This window comes from Girardinichthys multiradiatus, chromosome Y, assembly GCF_021462225.1.
Source record: "Girardinichthys multiradiatus isolate DD_20200921_A chromosome Y, DD_fGirMul_XY1, whole genome shotgun sequence".
NCBI lineage: Eukaryota > Metazoa > Chordata > Actinopteri > Cyprinodontiformes > Goodeidae > Girardinichthys > Girardinichthys multiradiatus.
Genome location: NC_061818.1, coordinates 25,202,503 through 25,227,581, shown reverse-complemented (window position 1 = coordinate 25,227,581; position 25,079 = coordinate 25,202,503). Strand labels below are relative to the sequence as shown.

Here is a 25,079-nt window from a genome sequence, read left to right as displayed (position 1 = left end):
AAGCCTCCAGGGAGCTGCTGCAGAGCAGCCCATGTCAAGTCTCCAGGGCGCTGCTGCAGAGCAGCCCACGTCAAGTCTCCAGGGCGCTGCTGCAGAGCAGCCCACGTCAAGTCTCCAGGGCGCTGCTGCAGAGCAGCCCACGTCAAGTCTCCAGGGCGCTGCTGCAGAGCAGCCCACGTCAAGTCTCCAGGGCGCTGCTGCAGAGCTGCTGCAGAGCAGCCCACGCCAGGACTCCAGGGAGCTGCTGCTGCTGCTGCTGCAGAGCAGCCCACGCCAGGTCCACAGCATGACACACCACAGCCTGAGACTAAGTCAGCCTCAACCCCCTCCAAACGGCGCAGAAGACGTCGTAAGAGGGACGCCCCGGCTCAAGTCATAGGGGGCCCCGGCGACGCCTCTGCTCATGCCACTGAGGGTCCGGCCGACGCCTCAGCTCCTGCTCACGTCACTGAGGGTCCGGCCGACGCCTCAGCTCCTGCTCACATCACTGAGGGTCTCGGCGACGCCTCAGCTCCTGCTCACGTCACCGAGGGTCCGGCCGACGCCTCAGCTCCTGCTCACGTCACCGAGGGTCCGGCCGACGCCTCAGCTCCTGCTCACTTCACTGAGGGTCCGGCCGACGCCTCAGCTCCTGTTCCTAGTCTGCAGGAGTTTAAGGAACGTTTTGTCCTCGTTCTGGCTTTTGAACCCAGAGCTGAGGGTTCGCCAGGCTCTGCTTCAGCCTCTGAGGGTTCGCCAGGCTCCACGCCTCTGGGGTTCCACAGAGTTTTTTGGGGGGCCTCTACTCTCCTCTGTCGGCCTCCTGACCTACCTTCAGGTTCCCATCGCAGGCTGCCACGGCTTCGCCGCCGACTGCCCGGAACTCTGTGGTGCAGGTCTGTTCGCCCGCCTGAACTCTGTGCCTGCTCGGGACGACCTCCTGGTGGCCCGCCTGAACTCTGTGCCTGCTCGGGACGACCTCCTGGTCGCCCGCCTGAACTCTGTTTTTGTTTTTGGCCCTCCTACCTAGACCCCCACCGCCCGCCCTGGTTGGGTTGTTTTCTTTTTGTTTGGACTGTTGTGGGCGTCTGGTATCCGCCCTTAAGGGGTGGGTTCTGTCATGATGTAGGGTTGTTTGGTTTTTGGTTTCGGGTTTCTTCTTATGTTTTTCACAGTTAAGGTTTTGACTCGTTCTTTTGTTATTATTCTTCTTAGATTTTGAATCATGCTTCTGTTATTTTCCTGATCATGCTTTAGTTTTGTCGTCTTGTTCATGTTTTGTCAAGTTTGGTTTTCGGATCTAGTTATGCTTTAGCTTCATGTTTTTCTAGTTTGTTTATTAGAGTCTCTGTTTTTGCCGCAGCCACGTTTTGTTCTGTCTGTCAATTAAGTTTATTCGGCTCACCTGTCCAAGTTAATCTGTCCCCTTGCTCCACCTGGTTTTCACTCGATATATTCACACCTGCTCTGTTTGTCTTCGCGAAAACACCTTTCACTCTCATGCTCATGTCAAGTTTGATGCTCAAGTCTTATTTTTTGATCATGCCTGTCTTGCCTGCCTGTTTGTTTTGTTCCTGCCTCCTGTAGTGAGTGAGTTTTCGTTATTAAATCTTTTTCACTTACCATCATGCTGCCTGCTCGTCTGCATTCTGGGTCCACTTCCAAGTAAACCGTGACAGAACCGTGACATTGGGTCAGGACACTGGCCAGAGTTTTGCCAAAGTGCAAGGGCCATTCAAGATTGCTTGCAGCTTATCATTGGAACTTCATGTTTCACCATGGTCTTACTTTGTTAAAGATAAGTAAGCTTACAGAGCTAATTCCAAATCTCCACAATTTTATCAAGAATGGGGATTCATCCAGATAATGTGATTTCAGATATCTGCATCTCCACCTGCTGCTTGGTCTATAGCTTTCGTTAGACACAGAGTGAAAGAAGAGTCAGAGATATTAGTTATAAAATATGATGCGACTAGTGACACCGCCCGCTACCAATTCAGTAATCAACAGTTTACTGATGTTGTGATTTTCAGCACAACTTTGGAACTGCAAGCAAGCAGTTACTAAAAATAGTAAAGATTGCACTTATAGTAGAGCTGTACCTGAACAGTGCTGAATAGGGACTAGTGGAAAAGGGGCATAAGTACAACATCTACCTGAATTCAATACAATTTAGTTTATTTATATAGCGCCAATTCACAACACATGTCGTCTCAAGGCACTTCACAAAAGTCAAGTACATACATTCCAATTAATCCTAACAATTGAACAGTGCAGTCAGATTCGTTATTTATTCAAATTGGATAGACTTAGTCAGAGATTTGTAGCATTCACTCCTCCTGGATGAGCATGTAGCAACAGTGGACAGTCCCTGGCGTTGACTTTGCAGCAATCCCTCATACTGAGCATGCATGTAGCGACAGTGGAGAGGAAAAACTCCCTTTTAACAGGAAGAAACTTCCAGCAGAACCAGGCTCACTGTGAGTGGCCATCTGCCACGACCGACTGGGGGTTTGAGAGAACAGAGCAGAGACACAAAGAGAACAAAGAAGCACTGATCCAGGAGTCCTTTCTATGGGAAGGAAAAGTAAATGTTAATGGATGTAGCTCCTTTAGTTGTTTCACCTAGAAAGAAAGAACAGATCAACTCTGAGCCAGTTTTCAAGGTTAGAGTCTGAAAGAAAGCACATAGAGTTAGTCACAGTAAAAGCTCAGTCAGTAACCATGTCTAGGAGAGAGAAAGGGTTAAACACTGAAAGACAGGGCCATGTGGATCATCGGTAGAGGGTGAGTATTAAGTTGTTGCCAGCAGAAGCTTGGACGATGCCCCTCTCCAGAAAGGTGTCACAGGTAGACACAGAATCAGGCCAGGTGTAGCTTCGAGGAAGAGAAAAGAGGGAGAACATAAAGTTCAAAACTGAAATAACAGCAAATAATGCAAAATTAGAGAGTAGTGTGAGAATGTAGCGAAGAGGGTGAAAGTGGTCATTATGTCCTCCAGCAGCCTAAGCCTATAGCAGCATAACTACAGAGATAGCTCAGGATAACCTAAGCCACTCTAACTATAACCTTTATCAAAAAGGAAAGTTTTAAGCCTAGCCTTAAAAGTAGACAGTTTGTCCATCTAGAGCCCACTGATGGCCATTGTTATACTAAAAACCACAACGATTGGGATACCTCTCTCTGTCAGATTGACCATAACCATTGGAAAAGAGAGGGGGTCATACAGGTAGCAGAAATGGAGGGTGTGTTTGCACCTCAGCCATAACTGAGCCGGTTTAGGCTAAACCTGTCTCCCCTTTACTCCATCCAACAGGGAGGGAGGAAGGCGGAGGTATTAAATAAGGAAGATAGCTCAGGATAACCTAAGCCACTCTAACTATAAGCTTTATCAAAAAGGAAAGTTTTAAAGCCTAGCCTTAAAAGTAGACAGGGTGTCTGCCTCACGGACTAAAACTGGGAGCTGGTTCCACAGGAGAGGAGCTGATAACTAAAGGTTCTGCCTCCCATTCTACTTCTAGAGACTCTAGGAACCACCAGTAAACCTGCAGTCTGAGAACGAAGTGCTCTGTTAAGAAGGTATGGAACAATCAGATCTCTGATGTATGATGGAGCTAGATCATTAAGGGCTTTATATGTGAGGAGGAAAATTTTAAATTCTATTCTGGATTTAACAGGGAGCCAATGAAGGGAAGTTAAAGTAGGAGAAATATGATCTCTCTTTTTAATTTTCATCAGAACTCTTGCTGCAGCATTTTGAATCAGCTGAAGGCTTTTAACTGCATTTTGTGGACATCCTGATAGTAAAGAATTACAATAGTCCAGCCTTGAAGTAACAAATGCATGGACTAGTTTTTCACCGTCACTCCTGGACAGGATATTTCTAATTTTGGCAACATTCCAGAGATGAAAGAAGGAAATCCTAGAAACCTGTTTAATATGGGATTTAAATGACATGTCCTGGTCAAAAATAACACCAAGGTTTTTAACTTTATTATTGGAGGTCAATTTAATACCATCCAGGTTAAGTGATTGACTAAGCAGTTTCTTTTTTAAAGACTCCGGTCCAAAGACGACAACTTCTGTCTTGTCTGAATTTAGGAGCAGAAAATTTAAAGTCATCCAAGTTTTTATGTCTTCAAGACATGCTTGTAGTCTATCTTACTGGTTGGGTTCATCAAGATTTATGGATAAGTAAAGCTCAGTATCATCAGCGTAACAGTGAAAATGTATCCCATGCTGCCTGATAATTTGACCTATTGGAAGCATATATATAGTAAAGAGAATTGGCCCAAGTACTGAACCCTGTGGTACTCGACAATTAACCCTGGAGTTTAAAGATGATTTATCATTTACATGAACAAACTGGAATCTGTCAGACAAATAGGATTTAAACCAGCCTAGCGCTGTTCCCCTGATCCCTACAGCATATTCCAGCCTTTCTAAGAGAATATTGTGATCGACTGTATCAAATGCAGCACTGAGATCTAACAGAACCAGTACAGACACAAGTCCATTATCTGAGGCCATAAGAATATCATTAGTGACTTTCAGCAGAGCTGTTTCAGTGCTATGATGAGGTCTGAAGCCTGACTGAAACTCTTCAAACAGGTCATTGCTGTGTAGATGCTCACACATTTGATTAGCAACTATTTTCTCAAGAATTTTAGATAAGAATGGAAGATTGGATATAGGTCTATAATTTTTCAAGTTATCTCGATCAAGCGAAGGTTTCTTAAGTAAAGTTTTAATTACAGCTACCTTAAAAGCTTGTGGTACATATCCATTTACTAAAGATAGATTAATCATATCTAAAATGGGGCTGGTAATCAGAGGGAACACTTCCTTAAATAATTTGGTTGGGATTGGGTCTAACATACAAGTTGAAGGTTTAGATGAAGCTAATATTTCTGACAACTCAGGAAGCTTCACAGGATCAAAACAGTCCAAACACAGATCAGGTTCTGCAGTTACTCCCAATGTTGTCTCACTTGCTGAGGATGAAGTAATCATCTTCGGGAGTATGTCAAAGATTTTCTTTTTAATAGAATCAATTTTATTTTGGAAGAATCCCATAAAGTCATGACTGCTGAGAGCTAAGGGAATGGATGGCTCAACAGAGCTATGACACTGTGTAAGTTTAGCAACTGTACTAAAGAGAAACATAGGATTATTCTTGTTCTCTTCTATTAATGATGAATGCTGCCAGAATATTTATTTCTTTAATTATGGTTTTGTTACAAGCGGTCAAGCACATTTAAATTGCTGGGAAGCGTGTCGGTTTGTTAGGTCTCCAAACTACTGAGCTCAGATGATATTTCTCATTATTTCTTCCTCCCTGGAGGAAATAATAATAATACTAAAAACCTTCACTTTTGGGACTTGGTTTATGCACTGATGCCAGAGTTCAACATTCAAAACATAGCATCAGTCTTGCGAAAACTATTAGATATGTACTTAGATGCCATGTGCTTGCTTTTGTTCTTTTATGCCTTTTTATTTTGTAGAAAATGTTTTTATAAAATGAGGATATATGCCCTTTAAGTTATACACTCTGACTTGAATGTGTCCTTGACAAAAGGGAAGCTGTTACTGGGAAGCTCACCTCAACCGTAACCAGGCATTCCTGTGTTAAAAAGCTGGCTTCTCATCAGGATGCTTTGCTCCACTTAAAATATACGGTAGAGCAGGAAAGTTTGGGAAGGACTGCACTGGGAGGAAGGACGCAAACAGGGGAAGAAAAAATGATGGCTGCTTTGATCTTTAGAGACCCAGTCTGGATGAAAAAACAGAAGTTCCCATTTCTTTAAGAAGCGTGAGCAGCTCAGAAATTAAATGAATAAAATAAGATAAACAAATACAGTAGATAAATAACAAGTACACATTCTATAATAATAATATTACTTGTAAAATAGGGTTTTCTTACATAAATATTTGTAGATTTTTTTTCGTTTATTTTTCTGTATCATTGTGTATTCTCACTTCATAAATTTGCGGTAGGATGGGAAATGGGCATTTCAAGCCCAGTAAAAGCTACCACATCAAATAAAACATTGTGGATCTAAAGAACCGACGCATCGACATTTTTCCCTGTATAAATAAAAAAATGGGGGTAGTCTGCCACGCTTGATCGTTCTCTGAGTCCTGCCCCCGCACCAGCGATTGGCTGGGTAAACGCACATGGGGGGAAAGTTTGAATAAAATACAAGAACATGGCACAAGTGTTGTTGTTCAAGCTTGTGCGCTTGATCCAGAGGCACTGCGATCCGTCTTGCAAAACTGAGGTTTGACAGCTGTCTTCATGAATTTGAATTAGGTTCAGAAAGTTTAGTAGATGACTCATTGGTCGAATAGGATTATCTGATCTTAGGTTACTTTAGATTTGACTTTTTCGGAGTTTCACACGCTCCTTCAACCCCTATAGCCGTTTGTTCACTCAGGAAAGTTGCGCGCATCGCTTCGTCTTTCTTGTATTTGTGGAGACATCTGAGATGAAAGCCGTCAGAATGGTTCCATCACTGCTGCTGGTGCTGTTTCTGCTGGTGCTGATGCAGTCCGGCGCCCTCTGCGCGCGGAGGTTCCGGGGCGGCCGCAACCCGCAGCCGCGCCGCTCGCCGCCTCCTCCCACGCACCGGGCTGACCGTGGAGACACCACGGAGAGCTTTCCTCTGGACTTCACCGCAGTGGAGGAGAACATGGATAACTTCATGACGCAGGTGAAGAACCTGGCGCAGTCCCTGTATCCGTGCTCAGCGCAGAAGCTTGACCACGACATGAAGTTGAACTTTCTGGTGAACACGTCAGTCACCTGCAATGACGGGAGTCCCGCCGGGTATGTAGCATTTCACAATAGATAGTAGACAGCGATGTGGTCAAATGTAGTTTCAGGGTCACCTGAGCAGCTGATGTTCTGCTCCAGGAGCCCTCGCTTCCCTCTTGGTTACCTGGATGCTTGCAGTCAGTCGCAACTTTCTCAGAAAGAAAGCGCTCCTCTTTCTAAAACAACTTTCAGAACTTGATCAAGTTTGTTTCCAACATTAATATTTACAATGGATGTCTTATTTTTATGTTTTGTATGAATATACTTAGAAAACTGTCCAAAGAAGATAACGTTATGGATAAAAGTGAACCATAAAAAGACGTCCAGTCTACATGAGGTTTAGGTGTTTGAGGTGGGTTTCAGGGGCTAACCAAGCCAGACAAATACCAATCAAGTCTTTCTTTAAGCTAAATTTGAACAGGACCTATGGACTAAAAAAGTCCATATTTCAACCTTTTTTCTTGACTGGCCAACCTTAAATAACGACACTGAAGGTATCCGTGAACGTCGCGGTGTTTGGAGCTTTTGTTGAAAAACATAGGTAAATGGTGTGTAAATGTTGCAAAAGTTCAAAAGGCAGAAGCTCAGTCAGGAGAAGGTATGAGCTGGACAGCTGCTTTGCGTCAGCGGAGCGTGAAATTTGCGGAGAGCCACATGGTCTATGGTTCATTTCCTTTGCTTCAAATTAGAATGCAGGATTTGCTCTGCAGAAAGCTTCGGTGTAAGTTTCCAGACCCCTGCCCAATGAATGCCAACTTTCTGACCGATTATGTTTGAGGAGGGAACAAACTGTGGAGTTGGGATGTTTCAGGAGTTTATATGTTCTGCTGTTTGATCCTTTAACTAAGTATTTGTTTGGAAAATGAGATGCAAACGTTCAGATTTAACTGGTAATTGTTCTACAATTTGAATATATATCTAGGTAAAAAAAAAAAAAAATCATAGTCATAAAAAGTATCTCTACAAAGGTGCTGTTATGTGCTTGTGGCAGCACTTTAGTTCCAAAAAATAACATAAATGTTTTGGAAAGCATCTCCGAATTATACTGTAAACATGTATAGCTATTATTTGCAGCATTCTTTGTTACATAAATAACTTTTATGTGTGTCCTGGGGTAACAAGATACTTATTGGCTTTATAAACTTCATGAAATGACCGCATCCAACTCAAGCAACAGAGTGGACAGGTGAAACAAGGGAAGTCTCTCCCGGTAAACCATTTCTCATTTTGTACCCATGGATTGACATTTCTTCCTTTATAACTTCCGTACCAGAAATAAATCATTGTGTAATCACTTTTCTTTTCAGTGAGTATTTTTTCAATGAAATTTAAAGATAGTTATAAAAATTCTTATTTAACGACAAAGGCTCATTAAAAACATCCCCTATTGGTCCAGCACAATATGACGTCTAATTAGATATTATTCATTTGAGTCATTTAATCATTTTTTACTCACAGTAGAATAAAATATATATATATATATATATATATATATATATATATATATATATATATATTAAATCAATGGCTTTAAAAGCAGATTTGAAAAGTCCTACTAGTCCAATGAATTCAGGCATGATCAGTAGGAAACATACCGTACTAGATGGCATCGTAGTCAGGTAATAGTTGGATATGAATCCACAACAGCAAAGTAAGGAAAAAAAAGACAACTAAAAGTTAAAAAAGGAAAATAAAAGACCAATAAATAATAAACAAAATCTTTCTTCTGTTCCCTCAGGCATATAAGTATCAGTTGTAATTTAAAATACATTATTTTCAAGTACTCTCATCATTTATGCTAACTCAACTGGTTTTTGCACCAGTTTGATTTGTGCAAAAAAAAACATCAACCCACCAGAGGGGTTTAGTCAAGGATCACCTTGACTGAATTTCATGTCTCTTTATGGATTTAGAATCCAGTCTAATTCCTGTTAAAACCCAAAGTGCCATGTGGTAAGAGCAGGCTGCTTTCACTGGAAAGCTCTTAGCTCTTCAGAGACCCAACATTATATTGGCAGACGGCCTTTCATTCACAGTTAGGATGGTAATCCATATAAACAGCATGTTCCTGAAACCTATTAATCCCAGTAACACACCTCTAAAGATTAAACCTTCAAGTTCACCGGACAGGAGCGATGTTGTGATTCAGCTCCCATAGTTGCACTAGCGTGAGTGGGTCAACGGTGCACTTTTCCATGGTTGCTTGTTAACCTTCCTAAGAATGCTTCAGTAAATGTTTTGTTGTTCAGAAACTTAAGGCTCTCATCCTCCATTGTTGACTCTAGCTGGCAATAGTAGCATAAAACATGATCTAGAGCCAAAAAGTGTGATTCAGCGGTCTGAACAAGCAGTTGGAAGGGTGAAGCAAAGTCTGCTCTCTTTAAACTCGCTGAAATGTCTTTTGGCAGTCTCTTGAGTTGGGTCATTGGTAAAGTTGAGAGGATAGAAAAATTAAATTCCCAGTTAGAAGCTGGTCCTTCACTCAGCTTGAATGATATAATGTCACATTTTGTCACAAGTGCATCCAAAAAGCATAGAATTATTAAAGCAATGCCCTCTTATGGACTGAACGCAAAAAGCATGCTTCAATTTTATAGCATTGATGAAGTTGTTCTCTAGTCCTTCTTTGTAGCAAATACTGTCTCTGATTCTCTTTTCCATGCTTCATAGTGTGCACAAATATCGGAAATGCATGATTTCTCTTCAATTGTTTCTTGATTTTTATCCATGTTGTGGAAAAGACAAAGAACGATGAGCTCTAGGTCAGGAAATGATGGTACAGCCTGGGATAGGGGTTCGGTATGATGTTTATCTTCTGTTCATGAATCACATCAATGCAGAATATGCACATAAGCTTATTGTTCTCCACTGTTGCTGTTTTCTGTCAGTTTTTATAGATAAAAATCAATGAAGTAAAAGGACCTTATGTTTATGTTAAAGCAATGAAGTCACATTCGTTCTATTTTATGCTATTTAGTCAAGAGTTTTACCTTACAGTTTTCACTCTAAATTGCATTGTTTAAATTATTATTAAGAAAAATTAGCCTTTACATGGATTAATTTTGTACATATTTGCAAGCAATTTATACCGACCTGCAATCAATGCGATAAAGACTAACTTTGTTTTATTTTCCTGCAGGTACTACCTGAAAGAGTCCCGAGGCAGCAGACGCTGGTTGATATTCCTTGAAGGTGTGCACTTATCAAACCTCAAGACACTTCTAATGGCACCTCTAAATTAAATTAGGAATTAGTTGAGAGAGCTGATTCATGATCAGTTCTTTGGTTCCCTATAATTTTCCAGGTGGCTGGTACTGCTTCAACAAGGAGAACTGTGACAGCCGATACGAGACCATGAGACGATTTATGAGCTCTTCCAAGTGGCCCCAAAGTAAAAGAGGTCAGCTTGTTTGTACTAAAGAGTGGAAAGCAGAAGCTGTTTTGACGTCTTTGCAATGAAAAGAGATTGGGCATGACGTGCACAAATTTACAGTGTTATTAAGATCTTGCATCAAGTTGCTGTAGAATAGTTACCTGGCGCCCACTGCTAAGAAAGCATAGATTCTTCTCTCTGTCATTGCAGTATAATGACTGTAATCCATTTGGTAATGATGATGAGTAAGAGGAGGATGTGTCTGGGGATTGGTGGGGAGCCAGGATGGCTAATGATACATCTGTCTCTGTAGGCACGGGGATCCTGTCTCCACTGCCGGAGGAAAACCCTCACTGGTGGAACGCAAACATGGTGTAAGTTGACTCCTGTTTCTATGCTCATCGATGGCTTGACTGAAATCCCTACCGGCAACTTAAACTTTCTGTCATTTGTGCAGGTTCATTCCCTATTGCTCCAGCGACGTGTGGAGCGGTGCCACGGCCAAGACAGATCAGAGTAAGAGAGAAGTAATGAGGTTCTCTCAATAAGGACAGTCTCTTTGTCCTTAAAGAACGGCTATTCTACAGCTCTTCTTTCTGTTGTGTTCAGGTGGATATGCCTTCCTGGGCTCCCTGATTATCCAGGAGGTTATAAAGAGTCTTTTGAACAAAGGTCTGAACAATGCGAGGGTCTTTCTGTTAGCAGGAAGCAGGTATTTCATTTTAAAATCTTATAAACCAATGTAGCTTTGTTGTGTACTTGCTGATGAGAACAAGAATCATTTCTTTCTGTAGTGCTGGTGGCACTGGAGTTCTTCTGAATGTGGATCGCGTAGCTGAGCTCCTGAAAGGCATGGGGTACGCTGGGATACAGGTGCGAGGCCTGTCTGACTCTGGCTGGTTCCTGGACAACAAGCAGTACCACTGCACGGACTGTGTGGACACCATCAGCTGCACACCCACTGAGACTATCAAGAGAGGAATCAAGTAAGGAGATAAATATAAAATAAAAAAGTTGGCACAGAGCTGATTGCTTTGCAACTGAGAGCATGTTTGCTTATGTTGTTTTGTTGCCTCACCTATAAGGTACTGGGGAAGTGTGGTCCCCGAGAGGTGCAGGCAAAGCCATGAAGGAGAGGAGTGGAATTGTTTCTTTGGATACAGAGTCTTCCCATCAATTAAAAGTGAGTTTATCATGTGGGACCCCCTACTGGCATTGTGAGGCCAAAACAACTGGAAGTAACACAGGACATGTTGATAAAGGCACCAGTTTTACACATACTAAGAAAATCTTTGTAGCTTCAGTTCAGTTCTTCTCAGTAGTCATAATTCAAAGCTATATTGACAATTGCTGCAACTTGTGTCTGAGCTAACAGAAGATTTCTGATTGTAAATACATCAATTAGTAATAACCTTTTTAGTACATTTCTTCAGTTTGTGTGTCATTTGGTATTTTCCTGCTTCTTTGCATACCCACAAACAAGCCATTTCCCACCCATACACTTAACAAATTGAGCATCAGTTTAATCCTCTTGGTAGTTATGTTTTTGCTAATTAATTGTGGAGATAAATAAACATAAAATGTTAAAATCCCACATTTAATCATGAATTACATTATATCCAAAACATATATCCATTTATTTTGGGACTGACCTTGCTTTGCCCAGTTCACTTTTATAAAATATGACAGAATATGGGCCCAGAATCAAACCAAACTAACTCTGAATGACCACTGGGTGTTTGATATTATTTATTGGAGCAATATAACCACAATAACCAGAAAATAGGAAGTTACTTTAACTCATCAGTATAAAATGATTCAGTACAAAACACCCTGTGGCCTAGGGCTCAATTTCTACCAAAACTGCAAAGGAACAAAATAGCGAAGGGACAAAATAACCAATTATGGACACTTTTCCATGATTTTTGTGAATGCAACATTAAACTTAGCTCCTCCTGCCTGACTCTGCAGAAAAACAGAATACAAAAATACGTAAAATGCTAAATAAATGTAAAAGTAAAAAGTATTGCTAAAAAAGAGGCCAAAAAAGCTGGAAAAAACTTGGGCCATTGCTCTTTGCATCATTATATTATGCTAAATTGTTTGTGTCCACATTTATGGCTATGGTAACAATATTTTACATTATTTTGTTCTTTGCTCCCTGTGCAGGCCCTGTGTTTGTGGTGCAGTGGCTGTTTGATGAGGCCCAGTTGACAGTGGACAACATCCAGTTAACAGGACAGCCTGTGCAGGAAGGCCAATGGCGCTACATCCAGAATCTAGGCACTGAGCTGAGAAACACACTGAAAGATGTCCCGTAAGATGAATTGCTTCAATTTATAAGGAGAATTTCAAAAATATACATGTTTTAATCTGTTTTAATTTTCATGTCTTCCTTACTTCAGGGCTATGTTTGCACCAGCATGCCTATCACATGAAGTTATTACCAGAAAGTGAGTCAAATGTACTAGGTCAAGAGACTTCACATGTATGTTTTCTCAACCATGAGCTAACAGTGCCCTCTTGTGTTGTGATTTAGCTACTGGATCGACGTGCAGGTCAAAGGGACCTCTCTGCCCCGAGCCCTGCACTGTTGGGACCGCAGCCTCCATGACAGCAGGAACAACAAGGCGCCGCCCAAAGCCTGCCCTGTGCATCTGATTGACAACTGCCCCTGGCCTCACTGCAACCCCACCTGCCCGACTATCCGGGACCAATTCACAGGGCAGGAGATGAACGTTGTGCAGTTCCTCATGCACATGGGCTTCGACGTGCAGAAGATGGCCCAGCAGCAGGGCATGGACCCGAGCAAACTACTAGGCATGCTCAGCAGTGGCAGCTAAAAGGGACACACACTGCCCTATTTTAGGCTAGAACTAAGCAGGACTAGACAATTTCTCTGGTCTGTCTCCCTTAACTGACACCTCTTTACACCCTCCCCACTTTAAATCCCATTCTGTTGCTTTCTGACCTCCTGTCATACCAGGTGCTTTGATTTGATCCTAAGGTCAGGTTTAACACACCAGGCTCCACCATGACAAGGCACCACTCTTTGCTACCACAAATGCAACAATAAATTGTTTTATTTTTTAAAAGAAAAACAAAAAGAACAAATATCATGAATGTAATCCAGTTTTAAAGATGCTAACTGACACCTATTTCTTCACTGCTGTCATCCTTTTGTACAGAATAGATTTGGTCATCACAATAATGGTACACAAAAATGCTGTTTTATATTTTAGGTAGTCAGAGTTGATAACTGAAAGAATTCCTATTACCTCTAGTGTATTAGAGATTTATTTCTATAGATGTCTAGTCTCTAATAGAAAAACACATCAGGTCATGTGTTTGGCAGGAGCAGGCTCAAATGATAAGAAAAGCACACAATCAGGGAATCTGTAAAACAAAAAAAGAAGCAATAGTTGACTTTACTTAGTATTAAAATCACCCAAATGAAAATAAGTTGTCAGATCGCATTCACACTTCATATTGTGATAAATAAGGCATGGGCCAGCTTGAGATTTTTTACAACATGATAAGCTTGAGTAAAAACACTACAGTTTAATTGTAATACCTTTAAGCTTAAAAACTGCTTTCATTTAAAACAGAAAGCAGCGATTATTCAAAATGCTGCTAAAAGAACCAAACATTGTCAGTATTACAATTTTAATAATTTTATCTGTAACATCTGTTTATACAAGTTATTTTAATTTTAATACACTGACTTCAGCAAAAATACAGAATAAGCACTCACTAAATTTAGATCTGATTTCAAGCAATCTTTATCACAAATAAAATAACACCATTGGCATGGGATAAGAGGTTGTGGTTGCTAATCTAAGGGGTCTGTCATATATATTTTGAAAGGCATTAATGAAAGCAGGTAAAGCAGTTGTGTGTGAAAGGCCAGTTCTGGTGTTTCACTACAGTGGTTGTACAGAATATAATAGATTTTTACCAATCTCTTTATAGAGAAATACAAACATGATAACCTAAAACATCTGCTCAGGTAGTTAGCCTGCAGTCAGTTGCTTAACAGTTATGCTGCTCTTGACTTGCAGGGTCAAGTTTTAAACCGTGAAACCTTAAATTGATGGGTGATGCCTGTTTTCATTTCCACAACATGTTTATGATCTTTGCAAGCAGAAGCACTTCCCCAACACCAAATCTGTCTTTTTTATTTCCCATACAGTCGGAGAAAACTTCAGTCACCATCCCTGGCATCTTATTAAAAAAACCTTAATTTGCAGGAACTGTGTGATGAAACATTTTGGAGAATTTGAAACGGTAACTTTATAAAACCTCAATATACATTGACACCTGTAACAGGTCCATGCCTATTTGGAATCAAATTTGCAACTTTTTGCTGTTTGCAATTAAACATTTAACAATAGTAGTTCTAAATATATTCTGATCTGGTGCTAAGGTGAACCTGGAAACACGTCACAAACAGCTACACATGCATGTTATAGTGCCATCACATCCATACCTCCTTCTTACGGACTGCGTCATCATCACAGGGGAGTTCAAATCTGATTGACCTCAGGTCACCTCCATATAGCTAAACAGTCCTCAAACTCAATGCACAATGAACATTTAAAGGGAGACAAATGTTGTGTATTGTATATTTTATGAGAATTTGTATAGATTCTTTGGAATTGTTCACCATTGTAACACCCTTCTTATATTTCATCATAGAGATCATGTTTTAATATAATGACAATGCTTGTATGTAATGATGACTTTATAAATGATTTTTGTAAAGGACCTCTATTTCACATCACACCAGAAAAAAGAGAAGTATTACTACTTGTAATTTTATTCTGTAACATATTTTTTAACAAAAGACGTAACTCAAGCTACAATGGTAATTTTTACATATTTATTTTGTTATGCAAATCATATTTATAAGTGTTATTTTCACAGAGAAGTGATTCTTTGTAAATTGTAAATACATTGCTGTTCTTTGTTTTGTGCTGATTGCATGTCTTTGTATCAAACTCTAAAAGAAAGACATTACATATCTATACGATAAACATAAGCAGTCTTGTTTTTCTTTACTGTTATGATTGTCACTGGTAATATGAGTAGAGGAGATTGAACAGGCTATGCTGTCTTGTGGGGAGGATAAGGTAGTCAAGGATACCTCATGATATTATTGTAGCTTGAATTTAAAGAATATGTGACCTAAGTAAGAAAAACAGATTAAGTGGGTACAGAGTTGGAGACTAACCCATATAAAAGCATAAAAATAGAAGAGAAACATTAATGACAACTGCATCATTGTCCTTCCATTTAAACTAAACGAATCCAGTGCCATGAATGGTTTCATCTTGCATTGTGAAGCTTTCTTTTAGTTTATTTATTTTTTACTATAATTCGCTGCCTTTTTTTAGACTTAGGCCTCCACTACCATATTGCTCAACTTTGTCAACAAGCTAAATTGCAAAGCAAATCAAAAGAGGGATTATTGCTTATATTTCTCACCTGGGATTTTTTCAGCTGTCCTGAATGACTCAGAGGATGGATGGATGGATGGATGGATGGATGGATGGATGGATGGATGGATGGATAGATGGATGGATGGATGGATGGATAATAAGCAAAATGGATGGACAGGTAAAGTCTGGAAATATTGATATTTTTCCATACACTTTAATTTTACCATATTTCTACACACCTGGAAATGGTCTAACCAAGCAAAGCCAAGCCAACTTTATTTTTAAGCAATTTTAAACAGCACAATTGACCAAAGTGCTGGTCAGATAGCACTTATAAGCATTAAAACACAAATACAAGGAGACACAATTTTTTTTAAAAGCAACAAATTTGTTATTGTGTTAAAACACAATAACAAAGATGAGCCTGCCTGATGTGCACTGGGACCAATTTCCAAAGTCCCGAAGCTGCCACAGAAAAGGTTCTGTCCCCCCTGAGCTTCTGCTGCATCCTTGGCACATCCAGGAGAAGCTGGTCCACTGACCTGAGTGAACAAGAGGGGCAATGTAATTGTAAAACCTCAGAGAGGTTGGGCGGGGCAAGACCATTTAAAGATTTAAAAACAAATAAAAAAATCTTATAATTAACCCTAAATAAAATGCCATGATATTCCAGATTTTCCAGACTGTGTAGAAAACCCTAAAAAACATTTTGCCAGGTAATTCTTCTCAGTTTTGGGCAAATCCACCCAGAGCCACAGCGGGTTTCTTTTCCATTTAATTTTTTCCTGTATGACATTATGGGTGTGGCACTATGTCCCAATATTTGGTCTTTCTTAACGATCATCAGTTAATATTGTGGATGTACAAAATCATCTTGTATTGGATTAAGATTAATAAACTTTACATTTTAAAAGATTTTGGGGTGGTTGTTCCAGTAAAAAACATCCTTTGGTTCATAAATCAAAAATAACAGGACACTAATCTTACATGTTGAAGCTTTGTGCTGGAAGTGCCTCCCTCTCACGTGTTGAAGCTAAATTTGCTATCACTCGTGTATAATCATCTCTCTCAACTCGTGTAATTTATGTCTTTAATGTAAGTTTTTAACCTCCCTCCCTGTCATTACACCGCATCCAAATGCCAGCCTCTTATACCGAAAGGAGCTCTGAGTCAGCCTTTCCAGAAATACGACTCCCATGCTGCCAGCCACATGTAACCTCCCGCCCCTCTGTGGAATATAGACCCCCTATTTATAGTGCTAGCAAAGGTCTGGTAAGCTCTGGCTCTTCACAAACTTTTCATTTAAAGTCACCTGTAGCAGTCCACCAAATGCACAGTGACACACGGACAGGAAGGAACAGGATGTGCCGGCTCAGGTAGAAAATAACCAAATTTCAGAGAGGCTAAAGGAGACTGCAAGAGCAAGCCGAAGAGAAAGACTGAATCTGATGGGTAATTAAAGGCCTACCAGACTTGGCTGGTAGGACATTGAACTTGTCCACCTGTCATCGGGACGAGCTATTGTTAAAGACTGATGTCTGTATACAACTCTTAAAGGAATGCTGTGAGACTGGAAACTTTTTTTACACCGGACAACACAAAGGAAAGAGAGCAAGCAGGACAAAACTGAGACTTCATTGGACATCTACTGTACAAGTAACAAAGAAAAAAATATGGCGCCTTCATTGCTTTATTCAATGAGTTTTCAGCACTAGATATAAATGCAAGTTAAGGATTTGTGTGGCAAAGAAGAAACAAATTCCACTTTTTTGTCCTTTTAAAATCTGATTGTTGAAATCTTCTAGAGAAAATTCTGCACCTACGTCTCTAAATGTAACCTGATCTCATGCATGTGGCTCCAATTGCCAAGCAAGTTCAGACATTTGTAATTAGTGGTCATCTTTAAGAGCAAACCAAGAAAAGGGTGAGGTCTGTGTGAAAGAGGACTGTAGGCTGTAAGAACACCAACACTGACAACAAAAATATCCCAAAGGAAGACATCTAAATCTCAACGGCTTAGCAGTGTTATGGATTCTCATGGGGGACACTACCTTAACAAGGACGCAGTGCTGTCACCTTTGGGTGCAGCCCGAATATGCCAGCTGGTACTTGGCTGCACCATTATTGCCCTGGTGTCCCATAGTGCGGGTTACAGTGCAAACTATGGGATCTTCTGCATGTTTGTTTGGTGCTTCTGCTTCACTGTCACACTGGTCGTGTTTACCTTGGACATCACACGCCTCCACAGCTGCATGCCAATTTCCTGGGACAATTTCACTGTGGCCTTTGCCATGTTAGCAACACTCATGTACATTACTGCCTCTGTGGTCTACACCGTTTACTTTCTGCAAACAGATTACTTCGACAAGGACTACGAAGTCCAAATCTACCGCATTTCCGTAACGGTCTGTTCCAGTGTTTGCTGCTTCCCTTACGGAGTGGAAGTATTCCTGACAAGAGCAAAACCAGGAGCTGTGGTGGGCTACATGGCCACTGTGTCTGGACTGCTCAAGGTGGTCCAGGGGTTTGTGGCTTGCATAATATTTGGAGCCCTTGCTAATGATAGTGAGTACAACCAGTACATTGCCACCCAGTACTGCGTGGTGGTGTACAGCCTCTGTTTCTCTGTCACAGTAATCGTCATCATACTGACAGTGTCTGGAAGAACAGCCGCACTGAGATTCCCGTTTGATCACTTTGTGGTCGTCTACACGTTCTTTGCTGTGATCCTCTACCTCAGTACTACACTGATCTGGCCCATCTTCAACTTTGATAAAAAGTACGGCAGCACTGATCGTCCTGAAGCCTGCCCACGGGGAGAATGTCCCTGGGATAGTAAGCTGGTTGTGGCAGTCTTCACCTGTGTCAACCTGGTGTTATATTTTGCTGATCTTGTTTACTCCCAGAGGATTCGCTTTGTCTCCAGCTCTGCTGTCTGAAGAAAAAAAAAAAAAAGAAAAACTTTTATTCCAGTTGTTGTGAAGGACCTTTGACCCATAACTTAATAGTATTACATGTATTATAAACCTCTTACATGTCTTAGGCAGTATTAAGCATGTTGCTCTCTCCAATTGCACCTGGTTGGTCCTGTAAATGTATAGCCTATCTTACAAAGACTGAGCACTGCATTTATTGTTTTTAAGCCTTCAACTACAAGTAAAATATACCTTAGAGATGTGTCTAATATGTAAAAGCTACTGTACGCACCAAGTCTAGATTTTTGGTTTAAGTGTTCACGAATTTTCTTTCTATATGTTTTTTCTCTTCAAAAATTCCTTATTGACTTAAATATCAGTTTATTTAATTGCTGTCCTGTTACGCTACCTTTTGAGCACTGAATAAGTCTAGCATTCTTAATTGCCATATGTTTTTAATGTTTCTCGTGTTAAATAAAATGCCCAAATGCAGGCCATGTTTAGTTTTGCATCTGTTTCTTTATCTGAAGCAGGTCTAAAATGTCTCAGGCTAACATGATCTCTAAAAGAAGATATTTATTTATTGCTATCAATTATGTTTATGTCTAAACATGCTAAATCAGCATTGGTTCATCATATGCATAACTGTATGTTTTTGTTTATTTAACATTTGTAAAGAGTAAGAAAAAAAAAATTGGTAGCCGCACCTTAAAGTCAGAAAATGCCAATAATATTGCCAAAAAACTGACAGAGTTGTTTGTTAACATATAACCAGTTTTTTTTTTTTTTTAACATAAAACAACTTAATTAACTTTACTGGTTACCTATTTAAGTCAACAGTTATTAGTTTGACAAAAGTGCTACAAAAACAAGGTAAACCCATGGCTCCAGAAGTGGGACGTGGGTTGATTTAATTGTACTGAGAAGAAATGTTGGTTAAACATATTTGCAAAGTTAACCCAAAGACATTAACTGTGATGTAGAGCTTACAACTTAAACACTCGAAAATATGTTTTATCCAAGCACATTGGTCTTTGCTTCACCAGAAACCTCTTAAAAGAGTTCTGTGGAGAAAATGTTAAGGACTTCCAGTAACTGTAGTTGATGACTGAACCAGAAACAATGCAGGTGGCAACTTTTGTTGTGTTCCACTTACCGCTGACACATAAATCTGGATCTGGAAATGACATCAAACCCAACTGCAGTCTTCTCCTTCCAAGCTTGAAAACCAGTGGGATGTCTATTAATGCCTATAAACAACACAAGCTAATAAGAATGTGTTCCTGTGCACTTTGTACTTTCCAACACTGTAGCAACCTGGTTACAAAAGAAGTTTCATTTTTGTTTTACAATTAACATCACAGAGCTTTGTATGCAATGCAGCCATATTTGATTTTGAGGTTGGGGTTCCTGTACAATTCCAAATTTCCCAGTTAAAATTCGGACTTCTAGAGACACTTCAGCTAATTGTTTTTTTCAAATTCAAACTAGCAAATGTCCATTCCTGAGTAAAAATGGAACATACAATTACATTGTATCTTTCAAACATCATACATCCTTATCTCTGCAAAACAAAAAAATTGTGATTGGCCTGACTGAAATCAATTATTTCAATGATACATTGAATGATACATTATTAAACCGAAAAATAAATTATATAAATGAGATTGATGTTCAAGATTTTTCAAATGACCTTCTGTTGAATTTTTACTAGCAATTAATGTCTCCCTTGCAATGAATAGATTTGAAAACTTTGTCATTTAAAATAAATTAAGATTACTTTAGCCAGACTGAAGTTTTGACCATTGTGGGTTTTTCTTTCATTAACCGAGGGGTACCAACAATTTTGTCCAAGTATCTATCTATCTATCTATCTATCTATCTATCTATCTATCTATCTATCTATCTATCTATCTATCTATCTATCTATCTATCTATCTATCTATCTATCTATCTATCTATCTATCTATCTATCTATCTATCTATCTATCTATCTATCTATCTATCTATCTAGAGAGAGAGAGAGAGAGAGACAGAGATGTGTGTGTTATAAGACAGTGGGAAGTTCTTGGAGATATTGCCCTTTCAATATACTGGTAGGAGAAACGTGTTCACTAATGTAACAATATATGTTTATAATGTAAAGTCTTTGTGCTATCACTTTTAAAAAATGTGACATTTGAAATCCACATGTATATTTGGTTACACATAAGCAATCATAGCAAACACTTTAAACTTACATCTTTACAGTTTTAGCATAAAATGTACTTCAATATCTGGGTCACGGGATCTGGTAACCTGTGGATAAAAGCCGACACAACTGGCTCTTCAGCTTTCCAAACCCCGCCCATTCAGGCTAGTGATTGGTTAGGCACGTACGTATTGCCCACAGATGAAGCTCATTGGTTGACCATGGCTGCCAGTCAGTCGTCTTGTCACAGGTAACTGCCGAGAGGAAGCGTAGACAGGAAGCTGGAACACGCTGATTGTGGAGTCATAACATCTGGCAGCTACTCAGTCAATTTGAAGGATCTTCTCTTTTTTTGTAAGTGTGTTTTTCGCTTTAAAGATGCGTTCGGTAAAGATATGATTTTAAACGCCATGTTACGTCATTCCTTCGGATAACAAGGAAGTACGAGTTTGTTTACTATTCAGGAAGCCCATCTTCATTTGGAAAGCTGGCGAAACAAAAAACTCACTGTGATTTACGAACTAATTTATTCTATTTTCAGACATAATGAGTGTTGGATTCATAGGAGCAGGCCAGTTGGCGCAGGCCCTGGTGAGAGGCTTCTCAGTTGCAGGTAACTTTAGACTTTAAAATATGTGCTTTAATAGGTTTTGACTGGTATTTTTGACATGTAAAGATTGCAGTCATACACTGACGTTGTTTCTGGACATGTGTCCCATCTAAGGCGTGATTGCCACCCACAGAATCACAGCGAGCTCTCCAGACACAGAACTCCCCACAGTGCAGCAGCTGCGGGTGGGTACACAGCTCCATACGTCCACCATGGCCATGAATGGCATTGCATATTAATCTGGGACTTTTAATGATGCATTTGAATTGTTCTTTTGCATGGTGTTTATTATGAGACATTTATCTTTAATTAGTTTAGAATAAATAATTAATGGGTTAGAGATTAGGGTCCAAATTACACATACAGGATCAAATGCATACATGCAACTCTGCTAATATCTGGTTAAAGACCCAGGGCAAGCCCTAAGTTAATGAGTGTATGTGAAGTTCTGACCAGAATCTTCCATTTCTTCATTTGAATTTAACAAATTAGTTTTACACTTCTGAATTTAGAAATGTGTTCGTGTTTGTGTTTTTGATACATATAGAAGATGGGTGTGAACTTCACCACCAGCAACAAGGAGACAGTGAACAGAAGTGATGTCCTTTTCCTGGCCGTAAAGCCCCACATCATCCCTTTTGTTCTTGATGAGATTGGGCCAGATATCGAAGACCGTCACCTCATTGTGTCCTGTGCTGCAGGTGTTACTATAAGCTCCATAGAGAAGGAAAGTCATAGTTCTGCCAATTTTTTTTTTTATTCGTTATGTGATTAAATAAGTAGTTCTTGAAGATTTTGTTACTGCTTCACAGAAGCTGCAGCAGTACCGAACTTCTCCAAAGGTGATGCGCTGCATGACCAACACTCCAGTAGTGGCACGGGAAGGGGCCACTGTCTACGCCACAGGTACACATGCAGAGGTGGAGGACGGGAAACTTCTGGAACAGCTGATGGCGAGCGTTGGCTACTGCACTGAGGTGGAGGAGGACCTTATTGATGCCGTCACAGGCCTGAGCGGCAGTGGACCTGCTTATGTGAGCTCGCTCTGCTTTTTGGCCTTCAGTGCATTCGAACATACTGCCTTACCTCTTGTTAAAATCAGGCTCTCTGGATAGTTGAGCCTTTTCTATCATTGGAATTGTACGATTGTGGTCTTGCAGGCATTCCTAGCTGTGGACGCTCTTGCTGATGGTGGTGTGAAGATGGGCCTGCCCAGGAGGCTGGCTGTACGCCTCGGAGCACAAGCACTGCTGGTAAGACCTTCATATCTGATGCTAAAATCAACAACTTGTACAGTTATAAAAAAAAAGTACACCTGCCCATCACTAATTTAATTTTTGCTTTGTTTACATAGCAGTCATTTTTTTTTTTTTTTTTACATTTTGTCATGCTACTACCACAAAATTCATAACACAAAGTAATGTATATTTGTAAAATGGCTGAAAACATGGTTTTGAATTTATTTATTTCACAAATACAAATCTGAAATATGTGGTGTCCATGTGTATTCAGCCTCTTTTACTTTGATGCCCCAAATAAAATCATCACTCCAAAGAGACCATCCCCATGGTGAAGCATGGTGGTGGCAGCATCATTCTGAGGGGATGTGTTTTTCCAGCACGGACAGGGAAGCTATTCAAATTTAATGGGACAATGGATGACACTAAATACAGATTGTCCTGAAGAAAGCCTATTAAAGGATGCAAAAGACTTGAGAATGTGGCACAACAACAACCCTGAACATACAGCCAGAGATACGATGGATTGATTAAATTAAAGAATATTTATGTGTAAAGGTTAGGAATAGTTTGCAAGACATTGTGGGCCACTACTTCTATTTTACAGAGTGAAGTTGTACTTACTGCTCCTTCTTATGTTTTGTTTTGTGTTAGTAAAACTGATAACACGATGAAATGTGTTGCAGTTTTTTGTCTGAGCATACATTCATCTTAGGTTAACATATCGTGGGAACTTTTTTTTTTTTCATTATGATTTTCCTAACTATAACATGATATTCTTACTTTTACCCTGGCTGTACTTTATGTAACTTTGTCTCTGCTGTACATGTTTGTGTATTATTTATTTATGAATTCGTTTATTTAGCCTTCAACTAACTCTATCACTGGTGTGTTTTTGAATTTAAATGTAATCTTTCTTGTTTTGCTTCCTTATGTTATTTAAGAAATTACAGTTTTAGAACTCCTCGCCTTCTGTCTAGGAATTGCAGGCATTAGCCAGTCTTGGCACTTACTCAGGCACTTTTTCATTCCAGTGTAGATTAATTCAGCCTGTTTTGGCTGACAGCACACAGAATCTGGATGCTTGGATTTTGAATAGAACTACAGGAACATGTTCTGCTGTGCATCATATTCTCCTTCGTGCTATTTTAAAGGGTGCCGCTCGAATGTTGTTGGACTCGGAGCAACACCCTGGGCAGCTGAAAGACAACGTTTGCTCACCAGGGGGCGCCACCATCCACGCCCTACATGTCATGGAGAGTGGTGGTTTCCGAAGCCTCCTCATAAATGCTGTAGAGGCCTCCTGTGTAAGAACAAAGTAGGTTGATCAGACGCATGGATTAAAAAAAATAAGTTAAGTTTTTGCCATTACAGACACGTACCAAAAATGCAATTATTAGCTATTTCTGATGTAAACCAATTCAAAACTAAATATGAACTTCGGACAGCAGATGGAGCTGTATGCAGAAGTAATTTAGAGAATGCTTAATGTTTTCTGGGTTTTAAATGACTTGATTTCATACTATAACGAATGCTTTATATTTTGCATTTTTTTATGATGTACATGTATCTTTTAAAAGGGAACTTCAATGTTTGGCTGACCAAGAGAAGATCTCCCCAGCTGCCATCAAGAAAACCACTCTGGATAAAGTTCTTCAGCAGCCAGGAGTTACTGCAGACACCGTCGGTGTCAGAACCCGTGGACTCAGCATTTTTAACAGCAATAACCCCAAGATCAAGAAGAACTGAGTAATTTTGCTGCACTGTATACACTGTCTAGAAACCACTGTTTGAAAACATAAACCCAGAAAACTGTACAGTTCTCACTTCAGGGGGATTAAATCAGATTTATTTAGGTTAATGCCACACCAAAATAAAATTGTGGAGATTTTTTTTCCCTGAATTGATCAAATAAAGTTGACTCAATTTAACATTTTGTGGAGAAATCTGACTTGTCTCTTGGGCTTTGATATTTTTATACATTTTACTGTGTTTAAAATGACACTTTTTGCTTTACTAAGATAAAAGTGCTGTTTTTATAAAACGAGGAAGGTTTATTTTACCTATATTAATGTATTAATTTTATCAGATACCTAAAGATTACTGTAATTGTAAAAATTCAAAGTTGTGCACAGTCTCTCTTTATCACTTGATAAAATATTTAAAACATGCTCGCAAATAATAAAAAACATTTCTATGGTCACAATGCTTTTTCATTTTTACCCCAAATTGTAAGATGAGATCAAACTTGAAATGTTTCACCTGAATGCGAAATGGTATGCCACCCTTTGCAGAGTTTTATTTGGACAAAAATATTAAAAACCATGTATCCTTTTTCTTCCACTTCACAGTAATCAATTACCTTGTGTTGGTCTATCACATAAAATCCCAATTACATAAACTGAAGTTGGTGGTTGTAACATGACAAAACGGGAAGGTGGTCATGTAACAATTTTCTCAACTTTCTCTTTAGTTTAATGGTTGATGACAAACTGTTGATGTACATTCAATT

General features: G+C 39.8%; 3 protein-coding genes across 4 annotated transcripts; all 3 read left to right on the top strand.

The window, feature by feature from the left end:
• The first annotated feature begins 6,244 nt into the window (after nucleotides 1-6,244).
• Nucleotides 6,245-15,208, top strand: LOC124864522 (palmitoleoyl-protein carboxylesterase notum1a-like). The gene is made up of 11 exons (XM_047359329.1): nucleotides 6,245-6,811; nucleotides 9,939-9,991; nucleotides 10,104-10,199; nucleotides 10,486-10,546; nucleotides 10,630-10,688; nucleotides 10,782-10,884; nucleotides 10,967-11,158; nucleotides 11,258-11,355; nucleotides 12,342-12,489; nucleotides 12,578-12,625; nucleotides 12,712-15,208. The coding sequence occupies exons 1-11, from the start codon at nucleotides 6,471-6,473 to the stop codon at nucleotides 13,013-13,015; spliced, it is 1,503 nt and encodes a 500-aa protein (XP_047215285.1). The 5' UTR covers nucleotides 6,245-6,470; the 3' UTR covers nucleotides 13,016-15,208.
• A 1,649-nt stretch (nucleotides 15,209-16,857) lies between these two features.
• Nucleotides 16,858-19,025, top strand: LOC124864710 (myeloid-associated differentiation marker-like protein 2). The gene has a single exon (XM_047359588.1). The coding sequence runs from the start codon at nucleotides 17,641-17,643 to the stop codon at nucleotides 18,550-18,552; it is 912 nt and encodes a 303-aa protein (XP_047215544.1). The 5' UTR covers nucleotides 16,858-17,640; the 3' UTR covers nucleotides 18,553-19,025.
• Nucleotides 19,026-20,919: 1,894 nt separating this feature from the next.
• Nucleotides 20,920-24,770, top strand: LOC124864515 (pyrroline-5-carboxylate reductase 1, mitochondrial-like). Of its 2 annotated transcripts, none has more exons than XM_047359323.1 (8): nucleotides 20,920-21,073; nucleotides 21,261-21,332; nucleotides 21,444-21,514; nucleotides 21,877-22,056; nucleotides 22,142-22,363; nucleotides 22,490-22,582; nucleotides 23,722-23,885; nucleotides 24,148-24,770. In XM_047359323.1, the coding sequence occupies exons 2-8, from the start codon at nucleotides 21,266-21,268 to the stop codon at nucleotides 24,314-24,316; spliced, it is 966 nt and encodes a 321-aa protein (XP_047215279.1). In that variant the 5' UTR covers nucleotides 20,920-21,073; nucleotides 21,261-21,265; the 3' UTR covers nucleotides 24,317-24,770. The 2 variants fall into 2 exon arrangements, with proteins under 2 accessions (XP_047215279.1, XP_047215280.1); XM_047359324.1 differs by having other exon boundaries at nucleotides 21,012-21,160.
• The last annotated feature ends 309 nt before the right edge of the window (nucleotides 24,771-25,079 follow it).

What these genes read in the sequence shown, in the direction of transcription:
- LOC124864710 (XM_047359588.1), top strand. Translation starts at nt 17,641, where the DNA reads ATGGATTCTCATGGGGGACACTACCTTAACAAGGACGCAGTGCTGTCA.
- LOC124864522 (XM_047359329.1), top strand. Translation starts at nt 6,471, where the DNA reads ATGAAAGCCGTCAGAATGGTTCCATCACTGCTGCTGGTGCTGTTTCTG. An exon ending in AATGACGGGAGTCCCGCCGG is followed by an intron (nt 6,812 to 9,938) that starts GTATGTAGCATT and finishes ATTTTCCTGCAG; the next exon opens with GTACTACCTGAAAGAGTCCC. An exon ending in CATGAAGTTATTACCAGAAA is followed by an intron (nt 12,626 to 12,711) that starts GTGAGTCAAATG and finishes GTTGTGATTTAG; the next exon opens with CTACTGGATCGACGTGCAGG.
- LOC124864515 (XM_047359323.1), top strand. Translation starts at nt 21,266, where the DNA reads ATGAGTGTTGGATTCATAGGAGCAGGCCAGTTGGCGCAGGCCCTGGTG. An exon ending in TCGGAGCACAAGCACTGCTG is followed by an intron (nt 22,583 to 23,721) that starts GTAAGACCTTCA and finishes GCTATTTTAAAG; the next exon opens with GGTGCCGCTCGAATGTTGTT. An exon ending in GCCTCCTGTGTAAGAACAAA is followed by an intron (nt 23,886 to 24,147) that starts GTAGGTTGATCA and finishes ATCTTTTAAAAG; the next exon opens with GGAACTTCAATGTTTGGCTG.